Source organism: Hemicordylus capensis, chromosome 6 (genome assembly GCF_027244095.1).
Source record: "Hemicordylus capensis ecotype Gifberg chromosome 6, rHemCap1.1.pri, whole genome shotgun sequence".
NCBI classification, from domain to species: domain Eukaryota; kingdom Metazoa; phylum Chordata; class Lepidosauria; order Squamata; family Cordylidae; genus Hemicordylus; species Hemicordylus capensis.
The window spans coordinates 143,100,347-143,120,035 of NC_069662.1; the positions used below are offsets into that span (position 1 = coordinate 143,100,347).

The 19,689-nt window shown below is 40.7% G+C and overlaps 1 protein-coding gene across 6 annotated transcripts in view; it reads left to right on the forward strand.

Annotated features, from left to right (window-relative positions):
* Positions 1–19,141, forward strand: part of ACBD5 (acyl-CoA binding domain containing 5) — a 34,993-nt gene extending 15,852 nt beyond the window's left edge. For 4 of the 6 annotated variants that reach the window (XM_053262470.1, XM_053262472.1, XM_053262471.1 and 1 more), the window contains exons 6-13: positions 5,849–5,974; positions 7,132–7,341; positions 10,988–11,094; positions 12,379–12,634; positions 13,413–13,612; positions 14,261–14,311; positions 14,845–14,954; positions 17,015–19,141. In XM_053262470.1, the coding sequence (XP_053118445.1) occupies positions 5,849–5,974; positions 7,132–7,341; positions 10,988–11,094; positions 12,379–12,634; positions 13,413–13,612; positions 14,261–14,311; positions 14,845–14,954; positions 17,015–17,027 (1,073 nt within the window). In that variant the 3' untranslated portion in view covers positions 17,028–19,141. Of the gene's footprint in view, positions 1–5,848; positions 5,975–7,131; positions 7,342–10,987; positions 11,095–12,378; positions 12,635–13,412; positions 13,613–14,242; positions 14,312–14,844; positions 14,955–17,014 lie in introns of those variants that run through there. The other 2 variants (XM_053262476.1, XM_053262475.1) reach the window with 2 other exon arrangements.
* The last annotated feature ends 548 nt before the right edge of the window (positions 19,142–19,689 follow it).

The following is a 19,689-nucleotide window of genomic DNA, read 5'->3' on the forward strand; positions in this document are numbered from 1 at the left end:
TTCATGTAGGTATAGTTCTTCAAAGCTTGGTTTGAAGGCTTGATCTCTTGCATGCTTCCTTTCAAATGAGAAGGGCACAAACACAATCTTATCCCCCACCCCTGCAAATATGAAACCACTCAATAGTTGACAAAAATACTGTTTGGATGTACCTAAAAACATCTAGCCTCTAAAGAAGAATGTGGCTTCCACATTTAGCACAAGAATCAAGGCCTGCCTGAATGAACACAGGGACAGCATGTGGACCACTACTTGCATTTCCTGGGTTTTGCAGAAAGGATTGGGCACATGTTTGCTTGAAGCTTTTGGGGCATGGAAGGTGAAATTTTCAGGTTTAATGGTTCTGTTTGAGAAATCTTTCTTGGGAAGCTAAATGGAAACATTTGCTAGAAAATAATTTCCTTGTGCAAAATGGAGCAAGGTGCATCAGAAGTGCTTCTGAACTATGATGAAGCTTTTTGTGCATCTGATTTCATCAGCACTGAAGAGACCAGCACATGGACAATGGACTTGTAGGGCTTTGTGCCAGTTTTTTGGGGTGTGGTTTATTTTAGTGCATTATGGGGCAGGAGAATAATAAAGACAGTAACTAGCTGGAGAAGTATGAACATGAATTTTCATTCTTTAAGATATGGACCAACATCATGCCAGAAGGCAAAAAACTTGTATCCTTACCCTTATCTGCATAAGACTCATGCACTGTGTACAGCCACCTCAAAGATGTGGACACCCAGAAATATGATCTCTTAAATATACATTGCAATAGTTGATCCTTACAATGGCCACTATTGAAAGTATGATGACATTAGTTCTGTGAGCCCAAGGGGCATTTAGACTTGATAGTTCTTGATCAACAGCCCCACAAACCATCCCACTTGGCAAAAAGCTTTTGAAATTCAGAATTTGAAAATTAGTTTTTTTAATGTTTGCTTAAAATGAATATTAATGACCATCTCAAATAAGTGGACATGAAGAAACTATTTCTTAAAAGAACAGCCTTCTACTTCAGTACTTCCTTGTAAAAACTGTATGTTAGAAGTGTCTGGTTTTGTTCTTTTCAAATAAGAATACCTTACTGTAACAAATTTTGCACACACAAGCTTGGTGTGAAGTTCAAATATTTGGAGCCACCTTGCCCACATGTTGCATTATTGCCACTGCTGCCGACATGCCCCAAACAATACTGTTGTGTGTCTTTAATACTCCCAAACACCTTATGTTCCTATCAGAGTGGCCTTTTATTTGTTGGGAATTTCCAACAGTAAACTTTCTTTAACATAATTAAACTTCTAAAGATGTTCAGAGTAAACCATGAGTTGGATATGTGCTTCTTTCTCTGTGAGCAGGCAGCATTAGTGCCAGTGAGACTTGGATTTTTCTGTCACAGTGCAATTGCTTGAGCGTTGGCACAATCACATTTCAAGCAGATATCTAGTGGAGATAGGGTTTGAGCAACTGGTTTTGTCTGCTCTCTATTCAGTTGGGCCCCAGCCCATACTGTGTTCCAGTTTTCTTGATGAAAATTTCTTAGCTCATTCAAACAGGTTTACATAGTATTTACTGATTTCCCCATAATGATCCACCTGATTGCTGTTTGAAAAGTCACCCACTGCCAAATTCTTTTCTACAAGATTTACTGAGCTAATGAGCAAAGAGGCACCTTTTAGCAACTGGTCCTATCTTTTCCCAGCAAAGCATCCCTCCAGTGGCGGCTGTTGTGTCTATCTTACGTTTCTTTTTTAGATTCTGAGCCCTTTGGGGACAGGGAGCCATCTTATTTATATCTTTGGAAACTTTTGTTGAAAAGCGGTATATAAATTTTCTTGGTATTCATATTTGTATTTTGATTTCAGTAACTAAAGATCCCCTTGCTCCAGAGGAATAATTCTTTGGATGTAACCCAATATTTGGTATTCATTTTAGCTTCATGTTGTAAAAGTTTACTTTTAAAAGATGTAGAGCATTTGGAGTTCCACAAACCTCCATACTGTCTCCAGTGCTATTTAACATGTACATGAAACTGCTGGGAGAGATCAGGAGATTTGGTGCAGGGTGTTACCAATATGCTAATGATACCCACATCTATTTCATCAGGAAATTGCATAACCTCCCTAAATGCCTGTCTGGAGACAGTAATGGGCTGGATGACGGATGAAAAGTTGAATCTAAATAAGATGCTCATTGTGTGCGTGTGTGGGGGCGTGTGTGTCAAATCTGAGAGATGGTTTTAGATCTGCCTATTATCAATGGGGTTCCACTCCCTCTGAAAGATCAGGTATGTAGCTTGGGAGTTATCCTGGATCCAAAACTATCTCTGGTTTCTCAGGTTGAGGCAATGGCCAACTACACCTATTTATGGAGATAAATGTCATTAAAATAGTAGTACATATCTGGTTTCTGCCTGTTTGACCAGATCATCAGAGGAGGGGGCTCTGCTCCACATGCCAACGATGAGAGAGGTTGGGTTGTTGAGCACATGGGACAGAGCCTTCTCAGTCTTTGTCCCCAGGCTTTGCAGTGCTTTCCTGGCTGAAATCTGCTCCTCGGTCTCCTTGATAGTTTTTAGGGGGAAAGTATAGACATGGCTATTCACGAGAGTATTGAATGAGAGTATTGTTTTGTTACTGCTGCTGCTTTGTGCTTTATATTTATGGGTTACTAAATATTTATATAGAGGTTATTTTTGTTTATTTTATGTATTTTAATTTTTGAGATCATCTGTACCTTTGTGTTTTAATTATGCAGTAATAATTAATAACAATTAATTAGTTAATTAATTAAAAAGTGTTTTAATTATATTGTAAACCACTTAGATATTTTAATGAAAAGTGGTATATAAATTCAACAATAAATAAATAAGCTGGTAATCTCCAGGCTCAACTACTGTAATGCACTGTAGGTGGGGCTGCCTTTGTACACAGTCCAGAAACTACAGTTGGTACAAAATGCAGTAGCCAGACTGGTCTCTGGGACAAACCCAAGGGACTATATAACAATGATTTAAAAAGAACTGCACTGGCTGCCAATGTGTTTCTGAGTGAAATACAAAATGCTGGTTATTACCTATAAAGCCCTCAATGGCTTGGGTCCAGGGTACTTAAGAGAGCGCCTTATTTGACACAAATCCAGCCCCCATTAAGATAATCTGGGGAGGTCCAGTTACAGTCTCCACTGGCTCATCTGGTGGTAACTTAGGGCCAGGCCTTCTCTGTGACTGCCCCAGGGCTTTGGAATGCACTCCCTGTCAAAATAAGAGCGTCTTCATCTCTGATTGCTTTTTAAAAGACCCTTAAGACACACCTGTTTCCCCAGGCTATTAATTAAAATTAATTTTAAACTGTTTAACTGTTCTGTTGTGTGCACAAATGGTTTGATAGTGAACTGGTCTCCCACGAACTGGGCCAGTTCAATGGATCGATCGTGAACCGGACTGGCCTTCAGGAAAGGTGGGTGGGTCTGAGATCAAACTGGTTCCACTTGAAACCAATTCAAGCAGCTATGAAGTTGCTTGTAAAGGGGATAAAGTTTAGGGTGGCCAGTGAGGGCAGGCAGCACCAGTGGGGACTGCAAGAGGCACCTTGAAAAGTAAATGAGAAGGTGCTGCCTACCAGTACGGTACCATTCCTGGAAGTTGCAGCAGTGCTCTATCCAGCAGCCTGTGTGATGGTATAGCTCCTGGCACTCGCTAACCTGTCCTCTACACATGCGCAGAGGCCATGTGTGTGTTCATGCAAATTTGCATGGTCACTCATCTGACCTCCACGCATGCATGGAGGCCAGCTGAGTTTTGGGAGTTGTGCCACTGTGCGGGCTTCTCGGGTGGGGGGAATGCTGCTGCAGCTTCCAGGATCAGCATGGTGCTGTAAGCAGCATCTCATTTATTGTTCAAAGTGCCTCTCTCCACCCCATCACCGCTTCCCTCATTGGTTGCCCTAAGCTTTATCCCCTTTACAAACAACCTTATAGCCATTTGGTTGAACTGACCGGCTGGTTCGGTCTGAATTCAGACTGACGATGGAAAACGGTCTGCGCACGCCCCTATGATAAACTAACAAAAAACAGCTTTCAAATAAAATTACTGACATGATAGCATTATACATCTATGAAAGGAAGACTGCTCTAATGTCAAAAAGTTGAATTTTGGCAGAATGTCCCAGATAATGAAATGCCTTGATGTCTGAGAAAAGGTTGCATATTCTTGTTGCAACACAATGAAACTATTCTCATGATCATTGGAAAGTGGGCTAAGGGAGCTTAGCCTGCTTTCTAGGGATCATGGGAACCACCGGGCTTGCAGGTGAGCCCGGTGCTCCCAAGGCGGCTAGCCTGCCAAATTACCCATCCCCTTAAATGAGGTTAATGGAGCGAGTGCTCCGTTAATCTCATCTTTTTGCTCGTGTGTTGCTGCGGTGTGCGGTGACACATGAGTAGACTCCCGACCGGGAGGCTGCAAGCGGGCTCGGGGGTCTCTCCAGAATGCCCCACACGCTTGCATGGGGCATCCTGGAACTGCCGGGGACCGCGTGACCCCTCCCATCCTCGCAGCCCTCGCCAGCTCCGTGATGGAGCCAGCAGTCATGTCGGCGGCTGATCTGGCCACCCAGGGCTGCCTCTTGATCGTCTGCGGGGAGAGAGGGCTAAGCCTGCTCTTCCCCACAGAACCCTCTCCAGCACTTCACACCGATTGTGTGAAGCGCCTCAATATGTAGACTATATCTAGTTTAATCCTGTTAAGGGCCAAAGGCCTATTACTTAATAAATGGAATTTTTGAACATGCTGTAAATAACTTTGACTCACATTTGAATTAAATGGATGGTCAAATGGTTGTATATCATCATCAGGTTTTACAGGTATTGATGGGCATTTTTATTCTCAGTACTAAAAGATTAGTAGAACACAAATGAGAAAAACCAAACACACGTAGGGTTTGAGCAACCATGGGTGAAGTAGGTAAGATATTTAGATCTATTTTCAGTCTTGCAATACTGAGACCATGGAAAACTTAAGGAAGTGAGTTGAACAAGCAGTCTTGAACTGATTGCAGTTGACAAGTCATATACATCTCAAGGCGGAGTACACAGTCCAAATGACAATATAGAATAAAAACAAACAGCACAGTTTCACAGATTAAAAACAACTCACAGAGTAAAACAATTTCATAGAATAAAACAAACAGTTTAAAATTTAGTTTCAGGCCATGGTGAAGAGACTGAGTGGTATACACTCCCATTCTTTTTTCAGGTGGACCTAGAATCCTCCAGCTTCTTTCCCGGTGGATATGTTTGAGTTTGACCTAACCATCCCACTTCCTTTCCCCCTTCCCATCTTGAGCACTACTTACAGGGGCAGGTGGTGTGTGTTGAGCCACACTGGGAACCGTGAAATTGTGGGAAAATATTAAAAAAGAACTCTCTCTGAGCAATAGGAAGCAAAATGGGATTGCCTCTTCAGCTCACCCAAGGGCTGTTTCCAACTTTGTGGAGGAGCATCATTTGAGAAGCAGTTTCTCCATCTCATGCAAAACATTGCAAAGGCTCTTCCCGAGACGTTTTAATGACTCATTAGTGTCTATATGGTACAACTTGTGTCATCCTCATTCACCATGTTTCTTGTTGTATTGAAATGTTGCTCTGGATGCGTGATTCAGCACTGCAAGAAGTCTTGCTTGCACCTGAGTTTGTGAAACAGCACTAAGGCATTTTCTCCTTTTGCTTGTGGCTCTTTGGATTCAAGCTTATTTGCCTGGTATTAAACCAAACAGATACAGTATTAATAACTATATATATGGTAGTGTGTTAAAACTTCAATTTAACATGTAATGTTTCTTCTCCCAAAACCTGTTTTTAGATCCCAGAAATGCCATAACTTCTGTGCCAGCTGTAAATGGTAAATCTGAAAGCAGTGACAGTGGAGCTGAGTCTGAGGAAGAAGAACCTCAGGAAGAAATAACAGAATTAAAGCAGATTGGGAAAGGTATAGTGTTATTTCTGAATTGCATCCACCTTTTCACTGCTGCTTTTGAACCCTTTTAGTCTTGGTTAAGCAGGACTTGGCTGCAGGACTGCACAAGAAAGCACTGTCCAATCATGCACGTTATAGTAATTCCTGCAGGATGTTCTGAAAGGAATTACTATCCTGATGCAATCTGAGAATTCTCCCTGTTCCACACAATTTTTAAATGCACGCTACAGCAGTTGTGTTCTTCCAGCCATAGTACTACAGGAGTCTATGGTATGGCAGTTAAACAGATTATCTGGGTGACTATAGTGAATGAACTGTGGTATTTTTTGGCTTTTGCATGCATACTCTATGTTCTGTTTTTATATGGGTGGCCCAGGACTTGGACTGCTAAAACAGCAGCCAGCTGTGAGATGCTTGTTAGCTTGGGGTTGCATAGCTTGAGCAGCAAGCTCTTCAGTGTAGTCTTGTACATGTCTACCTAGACGTATGTGCCACTGTGGTCAAGGTTTACTCCTAGGTAACAGATAAATGAATATAGGGCTGTAGCCTTTGTGCACAATAATACTTTTTATTGGAAGGGTCATTTGGGTATGAGTGGTGGGGGTAATGAATGACTGTATGGCAAAACAGTCGTAGAGGAAGTTAGAATCCTATTTCCATCTTTTCTTAAAACGAAGAACTAAAAATCAGTGTAAGATTAATTATTACAAATATAATCCTGTGCTCATCTACTTGGAAGTAAGTCCCACTGAACACAGTGGAACTTGCACATAAACATGCAATGAATCAGGTTGCACAGATTAATTATAGATCAGTTGGTGGTGATACTATTTATTTTCTCTTTTGGATCAATGGAAATTCCACCTATAGAATTGAAGGCATATTTTAATGCTAATAATTAAATTGACCTGCATAGACTCATTTCTCGATATGTTTAAAATATTTGCTTTTCTTACATAAAATGATAATCTAGGTTGATATTTAAAGCTGATCTCTGGTCTATTGAAGAAACAAGTGTAGCCTTTTTTGCATTAATTAAGTCAGGTATGCTAAATATGTGGTTTTTAACTGAAGTATTAAACTTATATGCCAATAAATCAAAAACACAATTATATAAACTAGTCTATATGTTGGTGTGATTCTGTTTGAAAATTAATCCACTTTTACAGAAGGTAAAACGGTGGAAGAGGAGTCAGCCGCTGCTAAGGGGTTGGACAGCGTTGTTGCCAATGGCTATGATGATGTCCCAAATGCTGACATACACAATGACATGCAGACGAAGTCTGCTCTGAATGGCATCAATGTGAATGAAGATCTAAAAAAGAGAGGCAAACATCTTGAACTACCTATCGTCCCTAATTTTGGTTTGTCTCAACAAGGTACTGTTCTCACATGTATTAGTTGTTCTATCATTACATTAAAGATTACATTAAAGGTTTTAAATGTAACTTTTATGGAATTTTATTGAATTTTAACTTTTGTAAACTGCCTTAAGATGTATTATGAAAGGTAGTTTAAAAATTGAACAATAAATATAAAAAATTGCCAACATGTTTGTCAGAAGGAATAGTAAAGATTACCCTAGGAATGTCTTTATTTTAGGTCAAACTTCAAAATATACAAACATCCATAAGTAAGGTTTTTGAAGCCTTAATCATGTGTTTCAATGACAAATGCTTCAGATCTTTCTTTTGGATGCTTAACTGGTATGTATCTCTGTGTATTATGTTATATAAATTTGGAGCTATTGTCTGAGTTCATAAATCCAGGCCTTCATATTTTGGAAGATTATGCAGATTCTAGTCCCACATATGTAATAATATGTGCACTCCATATAGCGCTTGATTTGCACAAATCTTCCCCGTCAAAAAAAAAAGGGGGGGAGGAGAATTATATAGATTATAGGTAGGATGCCTGTACAACTGGGTATCTGTGTGGACCACCTGCATCACACATGATGCTATGTGTATGAGGGAGTGAGAGCCAAAGCCATGTTATGTTTGCATCATTCAGACAGTTGTCTTAAGGCAAACCCAATTGCCTGTCTTACCCTGAAGCCTACCTACACAATTTCATATCAGGGCATTAGGACATGGTCTGAAATCGTGTAGGTAGGTTTCAGGATAAGCAGATAACTGGTTATTTAACCATTTTTTAAAAGTTGAGAGATATCTGAACATATTACAGGAGGACCTCGTTACTCGCAGATCCAGCATCTGTGGTTTCACATATCCACGGTCGGGTAATTGACACCCGACGTCAGTATATGCAAAAAACTGGGGTGGGAGGGTTAAATCTGCGTATCTGCAGATCAGGGGTGGCTGGAAATGACCTCTGAGGTCATTTCTGGCCACCATTTTGAGCTCAGGAGCCATTTTGTGGCTCGTTTTAAAAGGGGAAAAAGTGATTTATTTGCCAAATGGAGGAATGGAGACTCTTGGGGGTATTGCTGGATTACTGGGGACCCATGGAGCACAGGGAGGCCACTCCCCCCCAGTGCATTTCTAGGGCCATTTTCACAGTTTTTTCCTCTTTTTTTTTGCAATCTTCGGGGACCTAGCCCCCACAGTCCCATAGATATGATTCAGTATTTGCGGTTTCATTATCCACTATTAATGGAACTATTCTGGAATGCTGGCATAACGTCCTGAGTCTACCTTTAGGGTTTGTGTGGGGAATTAGCAAGGTTAGCATGAACAGTCCCTTATAGTATCGATTTGTGCAAAGCTTTGGTCTGGAAATAACGGCTTGAGATAAGAATATGGTACAATCAGATTTATTAAGGATTATTGGGGTACAGGAAATGAAAAAAGGTTACACAAATGATAAAGGCAACAAAACTTTAACTAACAATGTAAATCAGAGATTCAGGAAGAGGCATTTTTAGCTTAAGGGTCCGAGTTGCAATTAAATTAGCTTGTGGCTTGCCAGAGAGAGAGGACTTGTAGTGCAGAGTTGAGATTTAGGAGGTAGGAGACAGAGATGCCTTCTTCCAGTTCTGTCAGAGTGTCTGTCACCCTTGTAGGATGGGGAATGCTGGGGTTCTCTTTCTCAGGGACCAAGCAGAAGGACAGGTAGAAGGGAGGCAAGCGTGCCACTTGCAGGCCAGGGATCCAGGAAAGCAGCTGGATCCAGGGGAGGTCAGTTCTCCAAGGTAGCCAAGCATGGTACATGATTTGGATCAAGAGCTCAGTCCAATCCAAAAGCTGGAAGCGAAGCTAGAGCAATGGCTGTGGTAGATGGAATTGCCAGAGCCAAAGCACACACAGGTGGTGGGTCCGAAGAAGAAGCACATCACTGAGTGGGGCTCAGGATTAAAACAGGCAAAAAGATGCCTTCAGGCCAAATACAGGACATGCCTCCTGGTTGCAGGGGATGACATCTGTGGTTAACAGAAGAATACATGCTATATGATTTGATCATGGGTGTGTGCAATCTTGAAAGACAGTGGAGTGAAGTGGTTTGAACTTTGAAAAATCTGTGGGACAGAGTGAATGGGTGAGCTAAAAGCTTATCTTTTGGGACAGGAAGGCCTTCTAGGTGTGAAAACTGGAGTGCTTTTCACGCTAAGGAGCCTGTTTCCTAGTCTGGCCAGCCCATTAATGCTGAGATAGTGAAGAGGCAGTGATACAACCTTATCTGAGTTCCTTTTGAGGTGATTAGTTCAACTAACCCTTTGTGCCAACAGCAGAAGGAGTTTGACTGTTCTTTTGAGAAATCGTCCTTCTCCTTAACTTGTGTCTTACTCAGCTAGCATCTTTCTCTGTATTGTGAGGCAGAGAGGGGCAGGGGGGATACCTTTCAGTTGTATGTTATACTTAACGGGGGGGGGGGTAAAATTGCCCCATGCTGCTTGTGCTAAGTGACTTAAGTGAGAGTTTGCCAAATAGGGGCATGTGGCGGGCTTGCGGTCCCGTGAGTCCATACTACAAGCCTGCAGTTCTAAACCATATAGAGGGGTGCTGCTTGTAGCCTCCAAACAGGCTGTTCTCTTAACACTGCAGTAATTGCAGACAATGGAACCCTCGCGAATACTGAGGTCCTCCTGTACTTGGAAATAGGCTCCATTGATTTCGGCTGATGTGGCTTCCCCATTTACTTGGAAGTGTAGGACAGCTCTATGTATGTAATAAGAGTATTTTTAAAACAGTGTACAGTATACTAAAACGCAATTCGGCAGTGGCGGTGATCAGAGGAGGAGCAGGTATGGACCTGCTTCTCTCCGTGTTAAAGGGGTTGTGTAAGCCCTCTGTTTTAAAGGGGTGTGCCTGTGATTTGAATTCTGAATCGTGTTTCAGCATATCCCCACTGTATTTCTTTTCCAAAACTAGCTCTCAGTAATACTGAAAAACTACCAAAAACCAACAACACCCTAGACTAAAACGCCATAAAATAATACAAAATAATACAAAATCCTATTTATACAGTCAGGAGCCAGAGATATTAACCACCACCACCATTTTTTTGGTCAAGTGTACAAAGAAACCACTAGATTGGTCAAGATGTGTAGGATTAGGGTGCTAGAAACAGAAGAAAACATAATTTTCCATTAGGTGAAAAAATTGATAGGAATCGACTCCCTCCAGCTATGACATTGGCCCTAGTGCTGTCATTTTTGTAGTGCCCTTTTGTACTTGTTTAAAATAATTAAGATAAATTTAACCTCAAAACAAGCAACAGTTTTATCAGTTATTATCACAAACATGGAAGGATTAATCCACGTGCCCTTGAGCAAACCATTTAAATAAGAGGGTTGTTGTTTTTTTAACCACTACATATTTTATATTTGGAACCTGCATCACATTTAGGTTATGATGAATGCTGATTTAGTATGAAATCATTGGGCAGCCTCAGCAAAGCATCATTGAAATCAAGGAGAAAAGTTAGTCATGACTTACCTTAAATCCTGTTAATTTCAATGGGACTTAGTCCTGACTAGTCTTGATGTTGCCTACTGTTTTATCCTTGCCAAAATAGACCTACTTGCATTTGTTAAGTGTTTGGTCATGTGCCTATTATATACAGGTCTGAATGAAGATACCAGTGAAGAGGTATCTGGAATTCAGCATCTGACAAGTGATTCGGATAGTGAAATCTTTTGTGATTCTATGGAGCAATTTGGACAAGAAGAGGTAAAGTTTTGTCCTGTAGAGGGGAACAGTAACATAATGGCCAGAACTTAAAAAGACATTCAACAAATTCTGTGAACCTTAAGAGGGCTTTATACAAGTTTCCCTAAGGTCTCCGTTCTCCATGCCAAACTACTTTTCAAAATGACCCCATGTTAAAAAGCAATCTGTGAGATGACATGGGGGTCAACTGTTCAAGAAAAAAGGCCAAAACTTCCACTGGCCTCTTGATTGAGCCTCAGCAGCTCTTTGTATTTTGGCTAATGACTTGTAAAGTTTGTCTGTCGAAGAAACAATAAAATATACTCCTAATGCAACGTTTCTACCATCTGTATTGTTTTCAAATTACTGGCAATGATATTGGGTAGGCATTAACAATATGGGCAACTTTTAAAACAGGACATGTCTGTTTTAGTATGGTATGCTCTTGATATAATCTGTGGATATACTTTGATCCTAGTCTAGTTCTTTATCAGCTGCATCACTTTGGATAAATTAGTAGTTTCCCAAGCTAAATTACTTTACATTAAATTACATTACTTAAATTACTGAGCCAGCGTGGTGTAGTGGTTTGAGTGCTGGACTAGGACCGGGGAGACCCGAGTTCAAATCCCCATTCAGCCATGAGACTTGCTGGGTGTCTCTGGGCCAGTCACTTCTCTCTCAGCCTAACCTACTTCACAAGGTTGTTGTGAGGAGAAACTTAAGTATGTAGTGCACCGCTCTGGGCTCTTTGGAGGAAGAGCGGGATATAAAATGTAAATAATAACAACTTTGATAATGGGAACAATATCTACATTGGAAAATAGGCAGATATGAAGCCAAGTAGGGAAAAGCACATAAGCTGCATGCTTACTGACTTTTCTTCTGATAGTTTGGAACTGGTTTAGTCTAATTCTGAATGCTCCTTTTAGTTCTGCACTATACCATTCTGATGTGGTCTGCTTTGCTTAACTTGTATATTTGCTATAGAAATAGCTCACTACACCTGCCTTGCCTGAGTTTGTCCATTCCAGGCATTTCTCCTGCCGTGGCAGTGTGCTTAATTGCTTAGAGCAGAACCCATGATTGTCACTCGTGGAGCTATTACAGGAAACTTTTCAAATGCTGTTTTCTTTCCCATTCATTCTTCAGGAGACTGTTAGGCAGATTGAGAGCTGGTAGTCCACAAAAGAGCTCACCATGTGCCATGTATGATGTTTCTGAGCTACAAAGGGACTGTTTTTGTTTTATATTGGAAACCTCTTTGGCCCAAAAATGTAATAGATGCTTCTATTAAACCTGTAGATCCTGGAAGCCTGTACATCAACTACTTCAAAGCATCCATTTCATTTCTCAGAAGTAGATCACAGCAGTATGCTGGAAACTTCTGGGTTTTTTGAATTTGGAAACCACAAGGCAGAAAGTATAAAAGAGGCTGCAATTGAAGAAAAAGGTGAAGTCAAGTGTGGTGGTGAAGATGGCAAGGCAAGTGATGGAGGCCCTCACAAAGAGAAGAAAGGTGGTGAAAAAGTGGACTTCTATGGAGTCAGACGAGGGAGAGGTAGAGTTAGAATGTTTGTGTTGCTATATTGTCTTGTATAGATAAAGCAAATCCCCCTTCAGACATTATAACCAAGAGGCTGTACCCACCTGAAGCTTCTGATTACAGAAGCGACGTTCGCCTCTTCAGACTAATGCTGCTGAATCTCTGAGCGGCCAACTGTGGAGGTGGGTGACAGAGCCGAGGTGGGACTTCCAGCCCCATATGAGATGCTGTACACGGGTACAGCATCTTGGTTATAACATCTGAAGAGGGTTCATGTCTAATGTCATTCTGACATTTCACTTTCTATGAAATGCGGTGTGTGTGTGTGTGTGTGTGTGTGCCCTAATGTACTCTGTGTCCCCAGCTGTCCAGCGAAAAATCATGCTCTAAAAAACAACAACAAAGGCAGGAAATTGGGGGTGTGTGTGCTCTACCATGCTCTATGTGTCGCCAGCTGTCCAGCAATGCCCCTCAAACACTAAACTTTTCATTTTTAAAAGCAAAAAATATCGGGTGGTTTTTGTTTTTACAAAAACAAACCAGAAAATGGCTCCTCTACTTAAAATGGTGGGTGGAAATGACCTTAGAGGTCACTTCTGCCCACCCTGACCAACAGATAAGTGAGTCTTAATCCCTTAGTTGCCAATCTTTTGTGTGTATACGGGGTCGAGTGGCAATTACCTGGCCGCAGATACGTGAAACTGCGGATGCCGGGTTCCCTGTTAACGAGGTTTACCTGTATATGTACACCTCCATCCTGTGGTGTGGTGTTAATAATGTTTCCTCAACATAGGACATAGAATGCATCCTGTGGGTGATGGTGCCCAAGGTGGACAGATGGGCAGTGGAGGAGATGGAGAACGATGGGGTTCAGACAGAGGACCACGGAGCAGCCTCAATGAACAAATTGCCGTTGTACTCATACGCTTACAAGAAGACATGCAAAATGTTTTCCAAAGATTACATACACTAGAGGCACTGACGGCATCACAGGTAAAACTTACCGGGGTTCCAATACTAGAAAATTACTCTCCCTGGCCCTCCCCCTGCAAAAAGCTTGATTAGCTGGAATGCTTACTGGTGAAGATGCTTTCTAGCTCTTGGAAGAGCTCTTTCTCTTCTCTCTTCTTCTCCCCTCTCCCCCATCTCTCTCATATCAAATATATATAATGAGTGTGTATGTAACTATATGTAAGATTGCCGTCTAATTCCAGATTGGGCTACCCAAACCCCTGAATCAAGGAAGCATTTTGTACATTTATTTTTTTTGTAAAAAGAGCCTAAGATAAGATTTGTATGTAAAAATCCCACAATTTGTTGTCACAGTTGGAAATATTTGACCGGTCTGAAGTGGTTACGGTTTGAAACATAGATGAACATTCTGGGAAATAGCATTGCTTGTTAGGGAGTCCTGAAGAGCTACAAGGAGGAAAGAGACTGAGTGAGGGCATGGAAGATGGCAGAATTCATTGTTCTGAATAAAATTTGTATACACTGTATTGTTAATAGTAGTGAGCAGTAGGGTTATACTAAAATAACAGAAATCCACGCTGGATTTATTACACTCAGTTTCACATGATATATTTTAATACTTTTAAAATTTCCATTTGTTATTTTGTTAAGCTTGGTTTTTATTTGTAGGCAAGAGCTGCAACCCTACATTCAAATAATCAGCCCATCTCACCTGTTAAGGTAGGTTTTTATAATATAATATCTCAGAAAATTAATTTAGAAAAGCATTTAAAGTACTTCTTTAAAACTGCTGTCCTTGCACATTTTATTATTTATTACCCTGCCTAATCCCATACATTCAATTCAATTGTTCAAAAACATTCATAAAATTACTAGTTTAAAATGAATAAAACAAGAATATTACAGTCCCATCCTAATTCCTACTGTATTAACCAAAAGAGAGCCTTTCTGTAAAAAGCCCCAGAAATGCTCTGAACTCTCACAAGTCTGCAGAAGAGCACCTGTGGAGCAGCCAGTAACAACAATGCATGAGTTTAATGTCCTAATTTTTTGTTAATACTATTCTGTTATTGCAGTGAAACTTAGGGGAGTGCAGAGTTGGCTCTGATAAACCCTATACAGCGCCTACTGTCTGAAATGTCTAAAGCTCCAGATCTATAACATCTGATAAATCTATGAATATGTAGGCATTTACATAACCTTTTAAATAACTGGATACATTTATGGTGATAGCTTTATTTTGTGTTGCTTAGAGACCATCATGGTGGCCCTTTGAGATTTCTCCTGGTACTTTAGCCTTTGCTGTTTTATGGCCCTTTGTTGCCCAGTGGCTGGTGCATGTTTATCTTCAAAGAAGAAGGAGGTAAGACTTGTGAGCATGTGAGTGCTTCTGGGTTTGAACCTGTTAAATGATCTAGTCATGGAAATAAAAGAAAAGTAGGATCTATAGAAAACGACATACTAATGCAATGCCACAGATCTGATTTAAAGTGCCTGCAGCATTATAGGTGATAGACACATCTCATCAACAACTGAAACTATAATGCTGGAATGTCAAGAGGATTGACCTGATATTCAGGCAGCTATTAGCTATCTTCTGCTAAATATCCTTTTACTTTTACTTCTTGTTATTCCTGTTTCAGTTTTGTAGTTGCACTGAATGTTTAAAATGATGTATGTGATTGTTAAAGTATCCTCAAGGTGACCTCTAAACAGACTGAACTCCCATCTATATATATCTTTCACTGTGGTGTACCTGTCACTAATCCCATGTTTGGCAGCTCTCACAAGAGTTTGCGAGTGAGCTGCCGGCAGTGGGAGAGGAAAGTGGTGGTCCTGGCGGACAGGCTTGTGGGCGAGATGGGAAACAAAAGTGGGTGGGGGGGAGAAAATAGCGGGGGGCAGGAACTAGAGGCACAAATGCTCTACACCTGGCCCAGCTAGTTTTATACATTTTTATACTCTGTCTTTTTCCAAAGAGCTCAAGGTGGTCTTCCACCCAGGCAGGATCCCAGCAGCTGAACCTTATTATGAGCCTTCAGACCAGGCTCCAGCTTTAACCAGAAGAGCTGCTGGCTTTTGAGTAGGGATGTGCACGAACCAGAACTTACGGTTCAGTTCAAATTCTAATTTGAACCGGACCAGACGCTGCCAAACCAGTTCGGTCTGTTTGACTGAACCGGTATGGCAGTTCAGTTATACTTGTAAAGGAGAATCCAGTGAGGATTTTGTTTTACAAATAAAGGGGTGGGGAAAATCTAATAAAGGGTGGTTGGGGGGGTGGCGGCAAGAAAAGTAATGTAATGTGCTTATTAGGACACCACCCCTGGTGCTGCCCAAGCGCATGGTGATCCGTATTTACCAAGTTGCCCACATGGTGGTGGTGCTGCAGTTGCAGCCGCCCTGAGGGTGGCTTGGTAAACACAGATCGCTGTGTACTTGGGCAAGCAGTGGCTCTGGCAGATGCACTAGCCCGTAAGTGCTTTACATTACTTTTCTTGCCACCCCTCCCAGCTCCCTTTTGATGCTGATCCGGTTCACCTTGATTGCAGATTGAACTACCCTTGGTTCAGTTCGTGACTGAACCACCGAACTGGCCCAGCATCAAGTGGTTTGTGTCTTAATTATCATGGCCACCATCACCATTAATGCTGATATTAATAGTATTTTATAATTTTGATGAATATTCTAGTAATTTTTCCATTGAAGTTAAATGTGCACAAGGAGACCACAGTGTGTGACACATTATCATAATATATTAATTTTCAACAAAAAAGCTCACAAAATGGTTTGCACAGAAAAAGAAATGATGGTTCCATCCCCAAAGGGCTCATAATCTAAAAAGAAAAAACAAGGTAGATACCAGCACAGCCACTGGAAAAACACTGTGCTGGGGTTGGATAGGCCCAGCAACCTCCTTGCTTAAAAATTTCTAGACCCACTTCCAAGTAGGGTCACCTTCCTAGTCTCACGTGTGTGATGCAGACACCCCAAAGGCCTTCTGAGGAGAATGACCATTCAGGTGAGTGCCAACGATTCATTCTACAGATAAACTGAAGGAAATGCATTCTCCCCACACTTGAGGCACATGGAGGGCATGAGCTTTTCTCCCTTAAGGGGTGGTGCTAGAATATTCATGCTGTGTGCAAATTTCTCATGTGTCTGCTCAGGTGAGCACTCAAAGAATGTAAAGTTATAGGTTTAAAAAAAACCCCATCTTTCTCTAACAGTTTCCCATTCCACATGGTAGACTGCTTTTGAAAGTAGAGAGAATTCAAAAAGCAATTTATGACGTGACATTGAGATCATCTGCTCAGGACAAGGAAATTAACCATTGTACAACTCAGGGTCAGTGAGGAGCAAGAATATTGTGAAGTGACTTTGTAATGTTCAGGAGCAAATATTTCTTTATTTTTGTTTCAGAAAACAGAACTGAGGGTTCTATTCCTGATCTTACTTAAGGACTACTATTAGAGGGAGACACTGGAAAGTGAAGTAGATCCAAGCATCCACAAGAACTTCAGTCTCTGGGATGGCTTAATATTCCTTCTGTTGTATTTCCCCCCTTTTCCACTACTTGAGATAACATACTTGAATGATCCATTGCTCTTAGGTTACAAGTAGAATAAATACAACTATCCTATCCTGCAGTGACATGAACCTTAAGTGTAATTGTTTTGGAATATACTTTCTGGACAAACAGTCCATAGAGTTGACAAATCTTATTGCAGTTCCAGCTTGGGGTGGGGAAGATACTTAAATGAATGCAAAACATGGTTACTTTAACTTATTTTGTATTTCATTCAAGTCTTTCCACATAACATACAAAACATGCCATAAACAGAGGAACCTTTTAAGTCTAGAGCAAGGTGTTCAATTGAATGACAACACTTAAACCTCTTAGAGCTATATGATAACTCACCATAATTGCTGCTATATAGCTGAGATCATTCTTTTTTGTAATATGGAATCAGCATTTAAGACAGTGATTTTTCTTGCAGAGATACCATCACTGTTGTGTCATCTCTTAACTCTTAGTAGCCAAGCATCTTGTACTTTAGAAAGGTGGACTGAAGTTGATTATGGCATAAAATTCAGAACAACCCTATACAGGGGTTGCAGTGCAGAGAGAACAAACCTGACACCCCTAAGCCACATGGGAATCAGCAGGACTTCAATACAGTTACTTTTTTCCATTGATTTCTATAAGACTTCAATATGTTTGAGTTGTAGCAAGAAGCAGCAGTGTACTTAACAGTTTAGTGAAGATGGTTTCCTTTGAAATTATCTCAAGAGTTGCATAACTGAATCACGCTCAGTATGTGTATGGGTGGAAACAGGGTGCTGCAGTTGAATTGGTTCCAGCACCAGAGCAAAAGGCTGCTGGAATCCTGCATCTGGAACATAAAGGTGTGTCCGTGGAACTTCAGCACCTGTTACTCCCTAGTCATCTCCCTCAGGTAATGCCTATAAAGCATATCACAAGAACAGGTAACTGAGACCTAACTCTCACTAGGATTGTAAAATAAAGTGAGCTGTAGCACTCTAGACTGCAGGTGGTGGTGGTGGTGGTGTGTTTCATGTCTTTCATATAGATGTTTCCATGCACACACAACTAGTTCAAGGAAAAGGGTTCTACTCCACCTTCTGCCTGCAATGTCAGCTTCTCTGTGTAGAGGAATTCTGTGTATTTGCATGTAGGAGTAGAAACAGACCAAGGTTTGTTACTCCTGGGAGAACTAGGCCTTGATGTCAGCAATAGCAGAAGGGAAAACTGGCTAATTCCACTTAACTGCTGGCTGAGCAGGAAGGGCTAAGATACTTAGCTTGGTCTGCTGGGCTACTGACTTTACTGTTCCCTGAACTGAGGCAATTTTTTAAATTTTAAGTAGTTGTACATGTCTAATTTGTGGCCTTCTCTCATTATCTGATCCTCACTTCTAGGGGTCCTTTTACCTTTCCTGTAAACACATTCAAGACAATTTTAGCACTGTCTCTTTATTAAATTTCTACTTATTGCTTTTATAGATAAATGCATATTTAAACACTGCAGCCTATTAGTTACAGCATTTCAAAAATGGCTAAAAGAGCTTTTCTACAGAAAGGGGAAATAATCAAGGTTAGCATTTCTTCATATTGAGTTAAACTTAGAGACAAAGAGATTGCTTTCCAGTTGCTATAGTGAAGAAAAAAACCTATTATGCCAGACCTGTGAAATTAAGTTACAGAACTGCTTACTCCTAAATGAGCCTATTACATTTCACCTGTTCTGGAGTAAGTAATTCCTGGATTGTGACATGTTGTGCACTGTATAATTCTTTAGAATTATACATTACTCGAAGCTAGTGGGAGATGTTTTCTATTCTGAAGTGTTTCAAGATATGGAAAGCATTCTTTATGTATTTATATGCTGTATAAATAATGTAATTAACAAGAATTAAAAGTTTTTGCCTTGTTTAATAGAACATGATTTTAAACTTGTTAAAATTAGTATTTTACTCTGTTGTAAATAACATTTAACAAATAAAGAATGACAAGCGTACACACACACACACACACACACCAGAAAATGTTTTGTAACTATTGGATTGGTTGTAATTTCATAAGCCAGAAAGGTCTCTTAAACCATAGGGATAAAAGAATATTGTAGGGTCATGTTGCCTTCAAGAAGCAAGGCTTCAGGCTTTGACAGTGGAGAAGAGGGACAGAAGGGATGAAAGTTCTTCCTACAAATGCTGCTGGAAATCATTGAATAGTCACATAGAGATCAAGTGGTGTGTTCCCTACAGGCAAGTATTTAAGCAGGTGATCAGGTATCAGATCCTATCTCCAAACCTCTTGGAGCTGTTCTCTATTCTGTCACAACAGGAGGAAACCAAACTAGAGTAGTAAATGTGGACTCATTTTTATACCTGCTCCATTTCTATTGATCATTGTTTCATAGAAAGATTTCAATAGAATTTGAAGCATAACCAGGCCTACACTCATCTTTGAGAGGATGCTGCTACCCTTCCACATGACATGTGCGATTGTTGGCTACCAGGATCATTGAGTAAGTCTACATGCTTTAAAAAAAAAAAAGTAGTGGAACATAATTG